This window comes from Tamandua tetradactyla, chromosome 1 (assembly GCF_023851605.1).
Source record: "Tamandua tetradactyla isolate mTamTet1 chromosome 1, mTamTet1.pri, whole genome shotgun sequence".
Taxonomy (NCBI): domain Eukaryota; kingdom Metazoa; phylum Chordata; class Mammalia; order Pilosa; family Myrmecophagidae; genus Tamandua; species Tamandua tetradactyla.
This window is the reverse complement of record NC_135327.1, coordinates 164,675,614-164,695,076: the sequence shown is the minus strand read 5'-3', so window position 1 is coordinate 164,695,076 and position 19,463 is coordinate 164,675,614. Positions and strand designations below refer to the sequence as shown.

Genomic DNA, 19,463 nt, shown 5'->3' with positions numbered 1-19,463 from the left:
GATTCCATTTATATAACATTCTTCAAATGATAAAATTATAGAAATGGGGAACAGACTAGTGGTAGCAGGGGTTACGGAGGGGGTGAGAGTGGAGAAACGTGAGGGATCCTTGTGGTGATGGATATGTTCTGTATCATGACCATATCAATGTCAGTACCCTGCTTGTAATATTGTATTTTAGGTTTGCAAGATTTTATCATTGGTGGTAGCTGTTTAAAGAGTATGTGGTCTCTCTATTATTTCTATTAACTGGATGTGAATCTACAGTTATTTCAAAATAAAATTTTTAATTAAAAGAGAAGGGATGGTCGAACAGACCAGCAGGGATTGATTATGTACATAGGGGAGAAGAGCCTGGTCAGAGATAGGGAAAGTAAGTAGGGGGAAAGTTTTGGGAGAAAGAGAGATTTGATAGTTGCCATTAGAATTGAGGCTTTGGGGCAACATTTAAAGGTGATTAGGAAGTTTTATTTGTGTGGTTCAGCCTCCTTCTCTGTTTCATTATGAAGCTTTTGATCCAGTAGATGTTAGTTATCATTGTTTTTGGAATTGGATTTGTGGGGTTTGGGAGATGAGATTACATATCTGTATCAGCTGCTTTTGAGGAAAATGAACTATGTCTTAGAGAAGTACACCAGAACCCCAAAGTAAATCTTGTCCATGTGACATAGGTTAAATTTAATCAGATCATCTCAAACATGTACTTAAAATTGGGAAAAATCTGTTAAGCCATTTCTATGTAGTATGGTAAAAGAAACATATAGATTTATGCTTGTGTGTGTGTGTGTGCATGAAGGTGTGTATACAGAGAGTGAGAGAGATTATGGCTGAAATTCAAAGCTTAAAACAAAATGGTTAACAACTGAGGAGTTATGAGGCATTCACCCACCTCTAGCCTATATAAACAAATAGCTAGAAATTTGTAGGAAGAAGAAAAATCTACTAATGGAATGTGAAGGGGTAGAAATTCTGGGAGCCATATGAAGCTTGCATGGAGCTTGGGGTACATACTGCTATGTGTCAAACTCTGTAATAGGTTCTAGGGACAAAAGTGGTTAAAACAGAAAATAATCTCGCTCCCATGGAGCTCACATTCAAGTAGAGAAAGAATGACAATAGACAATATAAACAAATAAATATCATAGCATATCAGAAGATGATGAATGCTATAGAGAAAGACATAGCAGGGTAGGGAGATGAAGAGTGTTGGTCTGGAGATGCTGCACATTTCAGTTTTAAATAAGGTAGAGTGAAATTTCAGTCAAGTCTTGAAGGTGAGTGAGAGCAATGCAGGTATCTGGGGGAGAATATTCCGGAGTCAAGAGTTTGAATGCAAGCAGGTCTCTGTGACTGGAGCCCAGTGCGGGGGGAGGGGGGTGGAGAGTAAAAAGAGAAGAGCTCAGAAAGATAAAGTTTGAGATGTATGCCCTCGAGTTTGGGTGAGGGGACAAGAGCTGGTGCTGGACTGTCCTGTGGAGAAGTCTGTAGGCAGAAAGCTGATAGGAGTAACCCACAAAGGCATTGTGAGGAGAGAGGGTAGCAGAGGAAGTAGCCTGCCCAGAAACATGTTGACAGAGCAAGAGTACAGGAGTGATACTCATGGTCCAAGATGTATGCCACGGAAGTTAGTCAGGCATTCATCTTCCAGAAAGGACTTGGTCCATAAAGCTAAGGGGAAAGGGGACCTTGGGGAAGGAACAAAGGGGGAAATTGCAAGGTGTCAGCTAAAGACTGAATTGTCAGAGTCAGAGAATCTTACAATGCAGAGAGTGGGGAAGGGTTAAGTGCTTTGTATGCATTAATAATAGAAATCTCAAAATAACCCCATGAGGTAGATACTATTATTATTGTCATTTTACATTTGCTCGATATCACATGGCTAGTGTGGATAAGTGAGGATCTTACCCCAAGCAGTCTCACCCGAGGACCCCTGCTTTTAACACACTGATTGAATCACACTGAATGAGAAAGTGACTGCTAGTATTTTTACATCTTATGAGACCACACTTTTCCTTTTTCTTTTTTGTATTTTGTATGGTGGGAGTCATATTTCATTTTTTATCCTTGTGACTATCCCATTATTGTAGCACCATTAGTTGATTTTTTTTTGGGGGGGGGAAGGTGGGAGGCAGTGAACGGGCCAGGAATTGAATCCACCTTCCCTAGTGTGGGTGAGATAATATTTATTCTTTAAATTTAGTATCTTTTTCCCTTGTCACACATATGCCATATATTCTACTCAAACTTATGAAGAGTAAGTTTTATTTTAGTACTGTTGTTAAAATGGAGAATGCAAGAGGTTAATCAGCTTGCCCGATTATACCACTAGAATGTAAAAATTGGATTCTAACTTAGTGCTGTCTGAATTGAAAGTTTATGCTCTTTCCACCAGACTACTAACCACAGTGACTGATATAGAATAGGTGCTCAAAAAATGTTAGTCTCTTTCCTCTTTGAAGTTCATTAAAGTCAAGTAAACAGATAATCAGCAATCACTTGGCTCCGATGTAAAATGATTTTAAAAAATCTAGAATATATTCAAGATGCTGACAGATGGAGCATTGCTTACCTTTGAAGCAGCATAATCATAACCTCCCCACAATATTATTCCTGCTGCCCCCAATGCGGCACTCTCACCAATTGTATGTACTAAGTCCTCCTAAAAAAACAGGAATGTTAGGGATAGTTTTTGCCAGACAAAATTAAGTCCTTGACAATTTAGTAATAAGACTCAACACATCACTATAGTAAAGAACACATTTATAGAGAAATATTTTCTTTATTTCTAAAACAAAGGACTATAGAGCAGTTGGAAAAGCTGTCTTGGATTTTTACATTTATTTGATAAGTATTTGTGACGTATCAGGTAAAGTTCTAAATATGCAGATATAAAAATGAATTAGAGCCCAGTTTCTGTTCTTGAGAGAGTGCTTTAGTCTGATGGTTGAGACAGACATATAAACAAATAAATACAATATAATAAGTTAAGTTCTATATTTGTAATACCCACAAGGCACAGTTAGATTAGAAGAAATGCTTAACTCTGCATGGACCAGTCTATGAAAGCTTCCTTGATGAGGTAAACTTTCAAATGACCCTTTGATAATATGTAGGAATTCACAAGTCAGACTAGAGAGAGCAGAATTTTATGCCTAAAAGGAAGAATAAGAGTAGAGGCTCATCCAGAAGTTAGCATGGTCCTTATGGATAAAGCACAGGGGATCTGGGAGAATTGAAGGCAGGTGAATCTGTGAATTCAAGCAGGATCAAAATTTGAAGACTCTATCTATTTTAAGGAGTTGGTAGTTAGTTACAAATAATTTTCAGTATGGCAAAGACACAAATTTGACCTTTGAAATACATTTCTGGCTATAATATGAAGACTGCATTAGAGAGAAGTCAAGATGGTAGGCAGGGTCACCATTTAGTTGATGATGGAAACTAGTCAGTGGGAAATGATAAGGGCTTCAACAAAGGCAGTGTCAGTCCTCATAAAGCAGAAGGGACATATCAAAGTGCTATTTGGAAATTGCGGTAGTTTTAGTTACCCGTTGGATAATGGAGAGTGTAGGAAAGGCATCCATGTGACTCTCAAGTTATGTGACTGAGTAGATTATAATTTACCAGATGAGAAATTGAGGAGATAATGTTCATGATTATAGGTCAAAAGGAAAGAAGCAGGGAACAGGGAGAGATGAAAGATAGAAGGGATGATTGATCGATAGAAGGGATGATTGATCGAGCAATCTGCATTCTTTCTTCTGCAAGATATGGAGAGTCAAAATTCTAGTGCAAAGTGGAGTGCTGAAAGACTAAAATGACAAAATAACTATGCTACAGCAAAGCCTCCCTGCCTTATAGAAAGGTTCTAGTAATACTAGTATTTGGGGTCTGAAATTTGTCTAAGTAATACAAGAAAGGAAATTGCTCTTCCATTATACTAAATAGTATCACATTCCTTAAACATGAATCAAGTGTCTTATTCAAATTCAGACACTTCTGAGAGAAAATGCCAAGCAGAATTGGTTGGAAAAAAGACCTGCACTGAAAAATTATCTGATTCAGACAACAGGGTGGGGGTGGGAGGGCAAGGAATCCATGTTGTTTATTGATAAGTTACACATGCAAGGCAATAGGAAAGCATTAATATACTTCTATGTAATAATACTCACATAATTTTAGACTTTTTGGTGAGTAAGGTATGTGGTCTGCTGATTCTGAAGTAGAGCTCAGAAGTGATAGCTCATAATTTATTTCAAAAGTCTATCATGACAAGTAGGAAAGGCATGAACATGTCTTTCATTAAAATGTATCTCATCTCATCCTCCCATTTTCTATGAAGATGAACTATCTGACTACACAGAATATTATTGTTTGCTACTATTATTAACAAAATATTATGCTTGAAATATTTAGCACCCAATAAATACTTTCTGAATGAATAAATTTCAATGCAGTCTTCCCAAAAAGATTTGAGAAGGCGATGTGATTTGAGAAATGTCACATGAGAAGTACCTGAGAAAATACCACTTTGGTGGGCACGACTGATGTCTTCCAATAAAGAAGTGTCTATTAAAAAAGGGTTTTATTTTATCTGTGTTGTAAATTAGAACTAATAACGTAAGATTATCAGGAGGTAAAGTGGACTCAACATAATCAAGAACCTCCTAAGAACTAAAATTGCCCCCAAATGGCAGCTTTTCTTCTGAAATAGGAGTTTCCTATCAAAAATGTTCAGGGGAGGCTAGACAAGATAGGCCTCCTATTTTGGTAAGAGGCAGATTAAACACCTTGAAGATTCCTCTGTAACTTTCTGCAATGATTCTATGATTCTTTTCCTTCTAAACTTATTGAATGAAAATCTCATTTTGAACATTACTGAATAACTTGCAATGCCAAAAATGTCAAGTATAGTCAAGAGTATTTAGATTAACGGATTTTATTCTCAAATATTTGAGGAAAACTAGTTGTATAATGTCTATCCAGTAGCCCTGCTTTGTTGTAGATACTGGAATAATAGAATTGGCTCTTAGGTATGACAGGAAATTTAAGGATTTTTTAAAAATCTAGCCATCTATCAATTGATTGAACCCGTACAATAATAACCTAGGTGATGATATAGCTACAGCTTGAGTATATTCTATGTCTGCAAACTCGTTATCTCCTAAACTCATTCCCACATCTCTATACTTTCTACTTTATGTTAAATCCACAGACAATATCGGCTTATATAAACCACCTTTTAATTCTTTGACACTAACCACTAGATTGATGTGGTTAGTATTAATTTATAGACAAAATTAACAAAATCTGCATTTTTTCAGTTAACCTAATAAATTAAAACATAAAAATGCAATACATGAAAAACTTAGTTGTTTAATATTCTATCCCAAACTTTATTTTGTATGTTCTTGATTCGAAAATTTGCTGCTAAGCTTTCATATTGAAAAAGTCAATTCTAAAATTTCTCATTTGTCATAAATCACATAATTTAACTCAAGCTTAACAACTGTTCTGCAGAAAATTCCTATAAATGCTGAAGTGGCAAAAATTATCATCCAAAAACTCTTAAATAAATATCCAATTGTCAGTGACATTCTCTAAAAATTGAGTAGACATTTGAAGAAATATATGTCTTTAATAATAGTACTATTCAATAATACATCCTTAAAGGAAAATAAATTTCTTAAAATATTTTTTCTAGACTTTATATAGTCATTCTACTAAATTTTCATATATATGTGAATGACTACTTTTTCTTACCTGTGACAAAGCCTCCATACTATGTAAATAAAATGGTCTGGAAAAAATAAAAACTGGCAAAACATAGTCATGTCTAGCCATTTCAGCAATCCTCATGGCTTCTCTCACTCGATAATGGACGAATTTTAAAGCATTTAAACTTGAATTCAGTATTTTATCCAAATATATCGAGGGATAAAGTGCAGTGCTTTTTTCCCACAGCCACATGAGTTGATTGTTGCGAAAAATTTCATCATTTGGGCAATTACCTGTGTAGATCTGTGAATTTATCCTGTAGTCATAATTGTAACAGTCTGGATAAAGATAAAAACCCCATAAACATTTTGGTCTCATTTCTAAAGCCAGTGTGAGAGTAATGTTCATAAAATTCCTTCCAGCATTTTCAAATTCTTGTTGAGCAACTGTTTTCACTTTTGTATCAGACCAATCAGGATGGTGGTTTCTAGTGAAGGCTAAGGAGTGTTTTTTATATATTACTTTATTGCCCCAATTTCTATCCCATTGGGGTTTCCAATTTTCCCAGTCAATGACAACAAGTTCTTCTGTTCTCCACGAAGGGATAATTTTCTCAATGTCATCAGCTGTTTTCCTAAGGTGCTTAGAAAGGCTCATATTCTGTGGTATCCCTCCATTAAAGGATTTTCCATCTTGAGAAAAATAAGGATAATGCCCTAATTCATGAGGATAAAAAATAGCAATTATTGGTCCACTTTGAGTCTCTAAAGAGTTTGATATAATGTTAAACAATTTAAGATTTAGATCCACATTGAAGAAATGCCTACACTGCATTGTGGGGGCAGCCCAGAAAATATTGAAAGGCTGGTTCTTGATAACAGGAGGCATTTCTGGTTTGGTAGCCATATGACTGACCCTGATAAAGAGCTGTAGCACTCCTAACCATGCCACCCACAGGCTACACATGGTTTGTGGTTTCCGTTTTATACCAGTTTCCTGTAAAATAAGAAGAAAAATATTATGCATGATGGTACCATATGTTCCTTCAGTTTCATATTACACAATTAATATTAAATCAAGTAAAATTAAGGTGGTGTTTAAGCTGTCCTTTAAGTGACAGAGAACATTTTTTAATTTATTAAATGAATTGATATCAAAGCCTAATTTATAGTTTCAGTTGCCCAAGGGATTAAAAATGAGATGTTATTTTTTATCTTGTAATGTGAAAAAAATCCTGTGCATGTAAAAGAATGTAAAATGTTTTATACAAACCCTCAACTATGCAAATTCTACAGTTAGTTTTAATTTCCTATAACTCTAACTACATGAGTCCAAACCATCCTGTACAGACAAACCCTTGGTCAGGGGGAAGTAGAAAAGAAAGAACGAATAGATTGCTGTAAATCCTTACTGATTGCTGGAAAACTAACTCTAAGACTATTCCCTGTTGAAAATCAACAAATATTGACATTTAAACAAATGTTACGTAGAACTAAAAGAAACAAACTACACTAACAATAAGCAACATCTTACTATTTGTGGCCTCAAAGGTTTTTTTATCTTTTATTTGTTTTTGTGGCCAAGAATGAGCCACCTTCATAATTAGAACAGGCAGAAATGAAATAAAGGTACAAAAGGCATTACCTGCACTTAATTACAGATTTTTGTGCTACCATGTTCTCTCATGTGCATAAATATGTCTAAAAACCTATTAGTTCTTTAACTCCATAATTTTCCTATGAAGAAATTAGACGGTATTTACATCCATCATATCCCAAATGAAACTTGGCTCTTTAATCCCCACTTCTAAATAGTCAGTTGGGCAAAAAACTGCCAGAGAATCTTCCCAGAATACAAGTGCTAATAGGTGACACATTCTAGCCAACTGGATCTCACCCTAAAGAACAATATGGTTGAAGTTATTTATCAAAGTGGCTTTATCATGTATACATTTTTTAAGAATAAAGAAATCACCAATTTTTCTCTGATGTAATTACTCAGTCTCATTTAGGAGACATATTAATTCTTATGTGGTTCTTGCTCTTTATTTAATGTCTTAAATGCAGGAATAACACCAACAAAAATCATTCTTTCACTCTGGAAACATAACATCCCAAGTAGGTAAAGAACATAGGGTCTCTGCATGTTGAATTTTTATCAACAAATATGAATGATAATTTACTATTTTAAATAAATTTGATATCATTGAGACAATCCCTGGATATTGTTATTGTAGTATCAGATGAATCTTCTTCAACCACGAAATTTTAATGTACACATATCCATCCAAAATTATGAGTCAATCTTCTTCATCTTTGTCTGGGTTTCAGGGAGAATATATGAGTGCTGTTAGAGTTTTCTAGGCTGCTGAAATACCACACAACTTTGACAATGCAAATTTATTAACTTATAGATTGAGGCAGAGAAAAAGTTTAAATCAAGGTGTCATCAAAGTGTTATACTTTCTTCCCAGACATCAGCGTTCTGAGGTTGGTTGTAGTGGTCCTTGGCTCCTCTTTAACAGATCTCCTGATCTCTTTCTCTTCTAGGTTCCATCGAGGGCCAGTCTCTTTCTTCCTCTTCTGGATTTCATTCTCTTGTAAAGAACTCCAGTAATTGTACTAAGACCCATTCCGATTCGGGTGAGAAGCACCTTAACTGAAGTAAGCTCATCAAAAGATCCTGCTTACAACAGGTTCACACCCGCAGGAATGGATTAAATTTAAGTACATGTTTTTCTGGGATACAAACAACTTCAAACTACCACACTCCACCCTCTGGACCCCAAAAGACATTTTGTTTCTATATACAAAATACATCCATTCCATCTCAATATCCCAAAGTCTTAAGTCATTTCAGAAACAATATTAGTACAAAGTCTCATCAAAATCAGTTGTAAGTATGTTCTGTCCTGGAACACAATTTCCCTCTGTCTGTGGACCTGTGAAACCTAGAGGACAAATTTTCTGCTTTGGATATACAATGGAGGGACAGGCATAGGTTAAACATTACCAATCCCATAGAGAGAAATGGAAAATAAAACAGAGGTCACCAGTCCCAAACGATTCCAAAGCCTAGCAAGACACTCCCTTAGATTTCAAGGTCTCAGAGTCATCTATGGAATGATGCTTTGTCCTCTAGGCCTGATAAAGCACTATCACCACTCCTTCCAAAGGTTTGCCATGCAAGCAGCCATGCTCTCCTCAAACACTGGGGTGAATGCTCTACCATCTCCTGGCATCAGCATGACAGCCAGGCTCTCTGCAAACTCCAGGGCACAGGCTCCACCCTCTATGAGCACTAGGAAGCAGCACACTTCTTGAAAAATGGGACAATTGCAAGGGCTGACTCTCCAAGTGCAGGGGCAGGTGCACTTTTTCCAAACACATAGGTGGGACCTCTCTCTTGGCCTGAGAAGAGGTCTTCAGTTCAGACCTCAGCATCCATGGTTCTGCTCTAGAAGTGATTTTTCCTTCAATTTGTCCCTTCTCTATCCTCTTAGTCTAGGCTGACAGTGGTTTTGTTCATACAAATTATGCAAAAACTTGCCAGTTGTGCATGTAGTACACAGGGATCCAAACCATCAGAAAAAAAGAACCTTCCACAGATCCTTCCTGGATAACTGCATTTCAAATCCTGACTTCTACGGAAATTGTTCACTCATTCCATGTTCCATTAAACCTTCACATGGAGTACTATTCTCTGGGGAGTTGCTTTCCAGAAATTCAGTATTTTCCAAACCTTCAATTCCTTGTTTCTTTGTGTTAGGAGGTCAGTGTTAAACTTAACCCTTTTCTCTTGCATTTTACATGCGGCAAGGAGAGTCCAGGCTGCATTATCCACATTTATCTTGGAAATCTCCTCAATGAAACATCCTAGTTCATCACTCTCAACTCAATTTCACCAAGTTCTCTGCCAATTTCAAACAGAGATAACTTTTCCTCCAGTTACTAACAATAAATTCATCATTTCCTTCTAAGGCCTTGTTGGAAGTTCCTTCAGCATCCATATTTCTAAGAACAGTCTCTACAAAGCAATCTAGGCCTTTTCTGTAAAGCAACTCACAATTCTTCCAACCTCTATCCATTACCCAAATCCAAAGCTCTTTCTACATTTTTGGTATTTGCAATAGCAGCATCCCCCCTTTCCTGGTAGCAAAATCTGTTTTAGTTTTCTAAGCTGCTCAAACAAATACCATGAAATGGGTTAAGTTGAACAATGAGAATTTATAAGCTTATGTGTAAGCTTGGGGAAAATTTTAAATCAAGGTGTCATCAAGGTGATGCTTTCTTCCTGAGGTTTGGCATTTTGGGGCTGGCTGATGGTGAGCCTTAGCTCCTCTTTCACATGGTGAGGCACATGGTGGCACCTGTTGGTCTCTCCCTTCTCTTCCAGGTTCCATGGATGTCCAGTCTCTTTCTTCCCATGATGTCTCTGTGTGTATATGAATTTCATTCTCTTACAAAGGACTTCAATGATGGGATTAATATCCATTCTTACTTAAGTGTGACACACCTTAACTGAAGTAACCTCATTGAAAGTTCCTACTTACAATGGGTTCACACCCACAGGAATTGATTAAATTTAAGAATGTGCTTTTCTGGGGTATATGCAATTTCATCCTGCCACAAGTGATCACTATCCATAAATATTACTCTTTACCTTAGTCTCTCATGACTGCATGTATTGAATATATATGACTAACAAACTGTAATATCTTTGGGAAAAAAAGCTTTCTGAAATGTCATATAGCATTACTTTTTCCCTTTATTTTAGGATATTTTAATTAGGTTTTCCATGTATATAAACCATACATGGAAATAATACAATCTATCTTTATCACTTGCCTATGGAGATCTAGTTATTTGGGGATTAACTTGGTCTCCAGTATGCATTCTATAAAAGTCTTCCACTATGGAAACAAAATAATGCATTACGAATAGTATGATTTTTTAATGTAATGAATTCTTTCTCCATGATACTTATTGAGAGTTTATTCAATTCTTTAGCTAGTCTTATTATTCAGAGTGAAGAACAGGTCTACATTTTTCTACTTATTACATATATTATATATATTACACATATTTATATACATGCATATATATACATATATATGTATACTTAGTTTTTAATCGGCAGATCTTTATTGAGTATTTGATATGTTTCAGGCAGTAAGCCAGGCCTAGGGATGTGGCAGTGAAACCAAAATAGTTCTTCCCATTGCAAAAAGTTATAGACACAACTGTGTTCACTGTAGCTACGCTTGTAATAGATAAAAGGTAGAAATAATATGTCACCAACAGGGAGTTTGTTAAATATTTGTGAAATATATTATGGTAATTACATTAAATAATATGAACTAAATATTTGTTCCATTTTCTCATTTCTTTAAACTTTTTCCTTGTTTTCATGAAAAACTTCACAAGGCAAAAGTCAGTTTTAAAGAGCCAATTCCAGATTGATACCTATCAAGTAAAGCTTTCCTACCTCTCTACCTTTCCCTCTAGCCTTTTACACCACTCCTTCCGCCTTGAAAAGGCCAGCAGCAACCTGGTGATTGGGAGAAAGTACATAGCAAGAGAAGAGAGAAGCAGCAAACCACACATCCCATTTTTGTAGACTTTCTTCCATTGGAAAGCCAAGCCAGGGAACTAGAAAACAGTTAATTTTTATTAAAGTTGGAATGTAATTTTAATAAACTTTAATAGTTTATTATTTAATCTAATACCTTTAATAATGTTTATTTAAAACTTTATTGTTGTCAAAGTGCTAAAATCTGGTCATAGTGACCAGGGATTTGTAGATGATGGCAACTCTGAGGGGTTTGGCCTGATGTTCAGTTTATCTGTTGGTATGTACCTCAAAAAGTTCGGGGTTTTCAGAGTGAATAAAAGGGCAATGTCTGAATCAGCAATGAGGAAACATCGGCTCCTTCTCTGGCTAGTAGAGAGTGACAGGTGAGTGAGGTAACAACCATTGATTAAAAGGGCTGCAAGGGAAGCAGTACCCTTAGAGGACAGTTTTTTATTGTAGCAAGAAAGTAAATGGAACATTCACAGAAGAGGTATATGATCTAGGGAATTTTCTTGATGGCAGTTTTGAGTTATAAAGGACACAGAGGACTAGTTTGATGGGTCGGGTAATGCTGTGAATTTGGCTCTAATAGAGACTATAGAAAGGAAAACACAACTGATGAACAACCTGGGAGTTTGGGTGGAATGTGTTGATGGTGATAAAGACATGATTCCAAGGGATTCTTAATGGGTGGTATAAAAAATTAAATTATCATTACACTAATTCAAAGTATAGCCTCTTTCTTGTCATTGGTATCTGTTGTGGACTGAACTGTGCCCCATAAAAGATAGTTTAAAGTAACTAGCTCCCAAAACCTGTGAAGATGACCTTATTTGGAAATAGGATCTTTGCTGATGTGATCAAGTTAAGATGCAGTCACACTGGATGAGGGTGGGACTTAAATTCAATGACTGGTATCTTTATAAAGGAAAGGAGAAGGAGATTTGGAGTCACAGAGCCAAGGAGACATAAAAGAGGCAATGTGAAGACACAGGAAGGAAGTGGAGTGATGTAGCTACAAGTAAAGGAATGCCAAGCATTGCTGGCAACCTCCAAAACTAGGAGAGGCAAAGAAAAACAGTTTGAGTCTTTGGACGGAACATGGCCCTGCTGACACTGATTTTGAACTTCTAGCTTCCAGAATTGTGAAAGAATAAATGTCTGTTATTCTATGCCACCCACTTTGTGGACAATTTGCTATTTCAATCCTAGACATTTTTTAGTGTGAAGTGTTACAGGAGAGAGGCACGATTTTACCAATAGCATTCAGAGTTCTAAGTGCTTTTCAGTTGTGCTGAGGAGAGTACCAAAGATGAGGAAAATGTTTCTTTTTGTACTTTTGAATTCTTCTTTTTATTCACATATTGTTTTCTTAATATCCTTTATTTATTTAACCATAATTTACTTAATCTCCTTGAACTGATTTAGGAGATTTGTTTGAATATCTTTGATTTAGTTGTTCCAAATTCTGTGTCTCCTCTGAAGTTTTAATTTGTTCCATTGTCTGGGCCGTAGCTTTCTGTTCCTTAGAATGGCTTATAATTTTTTGCTGATATTTAGGCATCTGATTACCTTCATGAATGTACCTTGAAAGTCAGTTATCAGTATCAGCCAAAACAAGACCAGGGTGCAGACTGGCTCCAAAGTGCCCTGAGAAGGGGATTGGGAAGAATACCAAAAGCTTTTTTGGCAGATCCCTGAAGCTGCACTTTCCTGGCCTCCCCAGAAGATGGCACCCTTCAGCAAACTGTTCCACACAGCCATAAGGAAGCACTGTGTCTTTAGATATCCACTGCTTCAGCCCCTTTCAGGTGTGGGGATGAAACAGTAGCTCAGAGTCAGGACACACCAATCCAAATTTACTAATCAAAAGCTGTGATCAATGCTCAGGCATTCCCATCCCTGTTCTTGGAGGAGAGGATTTTTACAACCTTTTCTGGCAGCAGCAGCTGACCTGGACCCTACGCAGCCTGCTTTGAGAGTAGGGGATGGGCGCTGGCAGCCACTGCATGGAAAGAGCTACTCACTCTTCTTTACTGTAATTCATTAGCCTCTTCCTCTGCTCCTCCCTGAGAGCTATACAGTGTTCTTCTGACATCTGGAGCCCCCGGGACAGCTGTTTCTGAAAGTCTCTGACTGGTTAACAGGTCCTTTGGTGGAAGGACTATATCTTGGAGCTTCTCCAGAAGATGGTCTTCTGTGGCCATGATTTTTCATGTCAGATAAGAAATTTTTGAAAATTTTAAGGAAAATCTGGGAGATTATAAGGAGAAATGACTTGAACAAGTCATGTTGGGGAACTTTAATATATACTTAACAAAAATTTAACAGATAGAGTAGAAAAAGTTAAAGATTCAGCATTTTTCAACAACACCATTAACAAATTTGAAGAGATAAAAATAGAACTGTTTCCCTAATAAACACAGACAGCATATTCTTTTCAATGGTCAATGGAATATTTCTAGAAACTGGCCAGTTTAGACTAAAAGGAACATATCATTAAATTCCATGTAACAGAAATCACGTACACCATACACTCTGACTTCATTGGTTTTAAACTAAAAAGTAACAACAAAAGTAACAATCCATCTTTTTGGAAAATTTCAGATTACAGTATACTGTCTTAACTGAATTGCTTTTAAAAAGATCTAAAACAAATGAAGCCTTGAACTCAATAAGTTAGAAAGAAAAATACATTTTGAAAAATACTAGAATACAACGAAAATTCATCATAATCTTTTAGTGGGGAGAGACTTCCAAAAGAAGACACAAAAAAATCCAGAAGAATAAAATAAAAGACTAATTGATTTGAATTCATCAGAATTAAAATCTCCTGTAAGTGAAAAGATACACGTTTAAAACAAAAGAGACTGGGAGAAACTATATACATTTATAATAGAAAAAGCATCAATATCCATAATATATAAAGAACATCCCACAAATAGGTAAGGAAAAGATAAACAATCCAACAGGAAAACAGGGTGAAGAGACAATCCACAGATGAGAAGTGACCAGGTAAAAGGAGGCTAAACTTACTAGTAATTATAAGTAGTATTAGTAAAGCAGTAAGAAAATAAGGACTTTCACACAATGTTCAAGGAGTGTAAATTTATTTTATTAGAAAATTTTGGTTTATTGGAATATTTGGCAATTTATACCAAAAATAAAATGCACATGCCCTTTGAACCAGTAATTCCATTTCCAGAAACCTGTCCTTCAGAAACATGTGCACATCTGGACAAAGATCTATGCAGAGGCATTGTTTGTAACAGCAAAAAGACAGACGCAAAATAAATGCTGTCTATAAATGAATGGTAAATTGCATTAATAGGCCCTACCAAATACTTGTAGTTCATTCGACATACACACACACAAATTTAAGTTAGCAAAAATCTGCTAAGTCCCCTTAGGGGAATGGGGAGAAAGGGGGAAAATTCAACTTCCCCATTTGGAGAATTCCTGATATTCTTGCAAGCAGTAGGGACAACTGAATGAACAGGCCAAGCCCTCGATCTTGGGGTTTGTTCATATGAAACTTATCCCCACAAAGGTTAGTCTACGCCTACCTAAAATAAGGCCTAAGAGTCACCACCACAGAACTCTTTTGTTGCTCAGATGTGACCTCTCTCTCTCTCTCAGCCAACATGGCAAGCGAACTCACTGCCCTCTCCATCTCTACATGGGACCTGACTCCCAGGGAATGTAAGCCTCCCTGGCACCATGGGACAGAAATCCTAGAATGAGCTGGGACTCAGCATCAAGGGAATGAGAAAACCTTCTTGACAAAAAGGGGGAAGAGAGGAATGAGACAAAATAAAGTGTCAGTGGCTGAGAAATTTCAAACAGAGTTGAGAGGTTAACTTGGAGGTTATTCTAATACATTATATGGATATCCCTTTTCAGTTTATGGTGTATTTGAGTGGCTAAAGGGAAGTACCTGAAACTGTAGAGCTGTTCTCTAGTAGCCTTGTTTCTTGAAGATGATTGTATAAAGACAAAATACTTACAATGTGACTGTGTGATTGTGCAAAACTTGGGTCTGATGTTCCCTTTATCTAGGGTATGGGCAGATGAGTAAAATATATGACTAAAAGAATAAAAAATAACAGGGAAAACAAAGGTTAAAATATATTGAGTAGATGGAAATACTTGTGGTATATGAGAGGAAGGGGTAAGGGATATGATATGTATGAGTTTTTTCTTTTTATTTCTTTTTCTAGAATGATGCAAATGTTCTAAAAAATGATCATGGTGATGAATATACTACCATGTGATGATATTGTGAGCCGTTGATTGTATACCATGTATGGAATGTTCGTATGCTAAGAATGTCTGTGTTTGTATGTTGTTTTGTCAATAAAAGTATTTAAAAAAGTATGCTAAGCAGAAAAGCTATTAACAAATATTCACGGAAAAAATGTTATTATTTGTTTCTCTTGCAAAGTTGATCCTTACCAAAATTATTGAAGGTGGCAAATTAAAAAAAAATCTAGCTGTTAAATTCTTTCTTGTTTCTTGCTCAATTTCCCTCTTTCCTTCTCTCTCCAAACTTTTCTTAGCATATCATTTTTGAACGAAGGATAGCAAGGTCAAATCTATTAATCAAGTTTCAAAAGCCCTCTACTCCACTGTTACCAATCCACTAAATGGAGATGATAATTGGGTCTTCCTCAGGACTGTCTAAGGAATAAAAGGTTCAACATGTATAAAACTTTTGGCAGGTACATGATAAGTCCACATAAATATTTTGTTATTATTATTGTGTCCTTTCTAAATAAGTCACAGACAAGTGAGTAGAGCCTTCAGAATTGTAACATGGATTTATTTATTTATTATTTATTTATTTATTTATTTATTTATTTATTTTTTGCATGGGCAGGCACACTGGGAATCGAACCCAGGTCTCTGGCATGGCAGGTGAAAACTCTGCCTGCTGAGCCACCGTGGCCCGCCCTGTAACATGGATTTAGAGCTAAGATATCATTTCTTCTACATTATTATTGGAAAATTGTATTGGATAATTTCTCAATTAATAATCGAGAAAGAGGACATAAAATTTGAAATACATCTATCTATTCCTGAAAAAAACTGCAATATATATGGGTTCAAGTGAAGTATTTGTATTATGGTACATCTACACAGTTGCTAAGAGAAGTAGATCTATAATACTGATATGGAATAATTCTCAAAATACAGAATGCAATATACCAGAAATGGAATGGCTTTTAAAAAGGGAATTTAATAACCTGCAAGTTTACAGTTCTAAGGCCACAAAAATGTCCAAACTAAGGCATCAATAGAAAGATACCTTGACTCAAGAAAGGCCAATGGGACCAGAACACATCTATCAGGTAGGAAGGCATGTGACTGGCATTTGCTCAGGTCTTTGGCTTCTGGTTTCAAACAGCTTCCCTAGGGGCATTTATTTTCTGCATCTCTAGATGTTTAGGTCTCATAATAGCTCTGAAGCAAATCGTGTCTAAGTATATGCATCTCCAAAAGTCTCTGGCTATGTGTGTTCTGTCAGCTCTGCAGATTTTTCCAAAATGCTTCCCTCTTAAAGGACTTCAGTAAGTGACCCACCTTGAATGGGTGGAGACACATCTCCATGGAAACCACCTAATCAACAGGTCCTACCCACAACTGGGTGGGTTAAATCTCCATGGAAACAAACAATCAAAAAGATCCCACTTAAGAATATTGAATTAGGATTAAAGAACATGGTTTTTCTGGGGCACACAACAGTTTCAAACCAGCACAATACTAGAAAGAACTGTTACAATCCATACTGCAAAGAAATGGTGACTGTTTTCAAATTAAATCATGGCAAATGATATGCTCATTTGATTTTCTAATGACCAAAAGAAAAGAAACTACTATGTTTATTTTATAATGAATTCATGTATCAAAAATGTATTCAGAAAAAGCGCTTATTGGAATTGAAGTCAAAGACAGGTCTAATTTAAAATGCAAGACATCTGTTTGTGGAAAAAATATCTGATAAAGTGAACAAAAAAACATGGAACCAAAGTAAATAAATAAAAAATTATTAACAAAACTGTTAACAACAGAATTCATAATTGTCTTTTAGACTACTATATCTTTTAAAAGATCTAAGAAAAATGAACCTTCTGATGAAAGAAAATATTAGCTAAAAAGGAGCTATGAAAATAAATATATTTTCTGTATTGCTTTTTAACAAGAAAATTAAAAGGAAATGCACAATTAAGAAATAATACAGGTGATGAGGAGAAGAAAGAAGAAAATAATCAATGTGAATCAGTCAGAAAGAAATAGTATCACTTGAGCAATACTAAAAGAGTTTGAAATGTATTTAACTCTGATAAATGTGGGAACCCTCTCCTAGATTATTATAATAGCCTTTAGCAGATCTCCCAGCTTCTACTCTTACCCCCACCATTCTATTTGCAACATGGCAACCACAATATCCTCTTAATATCCTAGATCATGCTATTCCTTTGCTTAAAGATCTTAATCTTAAAGATCTTAAAGGGTTCCTCACTTCCTTTATTGTAAAACTTAAGGACTTAGTATCCTGTAAAGCCCTACATGAACTAGCTCCAGTTACTTATCTGATTTCATATCTTATGTCTCTACCCTCCCTCATTTTCTACTGGTACCCTTGAAGACCCTACAACAACCCAGCCATGTGCCTCCCACAGAGGCTTTGCTGCAACTCAGCACTTCTTAAAGTATGTTCCAGGGATCTCTGTATGCCCTCAAAACAAAACAGAAGGTCAAAAACAAAACAGAAGGTCAAAAACAAAACAGAAGCTCTTTGGAATCATCAATAATTAAGAGTGTAAAAGAGTCCTGAGACAAAATCATTCAGAATTGTTGCTCTAGCTAATCCTTGAGCTTTCAGTGCTTTTCCTTCAGATATCTGTTTGGCTTACTCCCACACTCCAACAGACTCTGCTTATACTTTCTTCTCCCACTGAGGCCTATCCTGATCACCACTTTAAACTCCTGGACTTCTGATTTCTCCTTACCTCCTCTACTTTTTTTTCCCCCCTATTCAACTTATTACTTTCCTATATACTATATATTTAAATATTGTATTTATTAAGTATCTCTACAATTCTAGAATGCAAACTCGAAAAGGGTAGACATAATGGTCTGTCTTATTCAGTGATATGACCCAAGCACATAGAACTGTGCCTGATATATAGTGGGTACTTGCTGAAATAATGAATAATTTAATGATGAAGAGTTGATAAAAATAGGTTTCTAACAAGTAATAAATATATTCATCAATATTTAATAAAACATTAGGAAAATGCTTAAGTGTCTACAAATATCTAAAAAACAAATAACAATAAACATAATTAAAACTTTATGATGAACCAAAAGTTTGTCATCTATATTAGTCAGTGAATAGGCTGATTTGATACAAAACTAGCCTGAAATTTTCAAAGCCTTACAATAACTAAAGCTTATTTCCCACCCATGCTAAAAATTCATCTTGGGTTAACTATGTACTTTATTTTGTCCTATGTTATTTTTATGCCAGGATCCAGACTGACAGAGAAGATATCATCTGAAATATTGACAGTCACCATAGCAAAGGAAAAGAAAGCTTTGAAAGGTCTTATACCAGTAATTATATGCTCCAGCCTGGGAGTGATGCACCATACTTCTACCACAACTCATTAGCCAGAACTAGTCACATGGTTCCACCCAACCAAAAATGTGGCTAGGAAGTATAATTCTACCATTTGCTGAAAGGCAGAAAGTTGGAAATATTCGATGAATAGCATTATTGCATGGTGTATTTATGTTTGAAACTTGGTAAAACAATTTAATAATCAAGATTAATGAAATTTCCTGTGAAATTAGTGAATTTCACTGTAAATAATAAGCAGCATGGTATAGTTCTATATCAGTAAATAGGCCATAAAACATTATGTACATCATAATCAACTTTAGCAATGGTTTGAATTTGGGAGTCTTCATTCATTCTCTGCATCTCTCCTTCTTCTCGTCTACTTCCTTTCTTCCATTGTCTCCTTCCTTCCCTCTTCCTTGCTATAGCAAATACTTATTGAGCCCTTCTATTAACACTAATGGTTCTAGGTGAAGGGTATTCAACAGTGATTAGACTACACAGTAGTCTACTGGGAGAACACTAACAGAAAACAAGTATGAAG

At 35.9% G+C, this 19,463-nt stretch overlaps 1 protein-coding gene across 10 annotated transcripts in view; it reads right to left on the bottom strand.

Annotated features, from left to right (window-relative positions):
- LOC143650462 (hyaluronidase-4-like) overlaps positions 1 to 19,463 on the bottom strand; it is a 137,933-nt gene that overhangs the window by 57,359 nt on the left and 61,111 nt on the right. For 4 of the 10 annotated variants that reach the window (XM_077121466.1, XM_077121385.1, XM_077121551.1 and 1 more), the window contains 2 exons: positions 5,764 to 6,714; positions 2,570 to 2,659 (listed from right to left, as the gene is read on the bottom strand). In XM_077121466.1, coding sequence (XP_076977581.1) covers positions 2,570 to 2,659; positions 5,764 to 6,714 — 1,041 coding nt within the window. Of the gene's footprint in view, positions 1 to 2,569; positions 2,660 to 5,763; positions 6,715 to 7,362; positions 7,851 to 19,463 lie in introns of those variants that run through there. The other 6 variants (XR_013159654.1, XR_013159666.1, XM_077121979.1 and 3 more) reach the window with 4 other exon arrangements.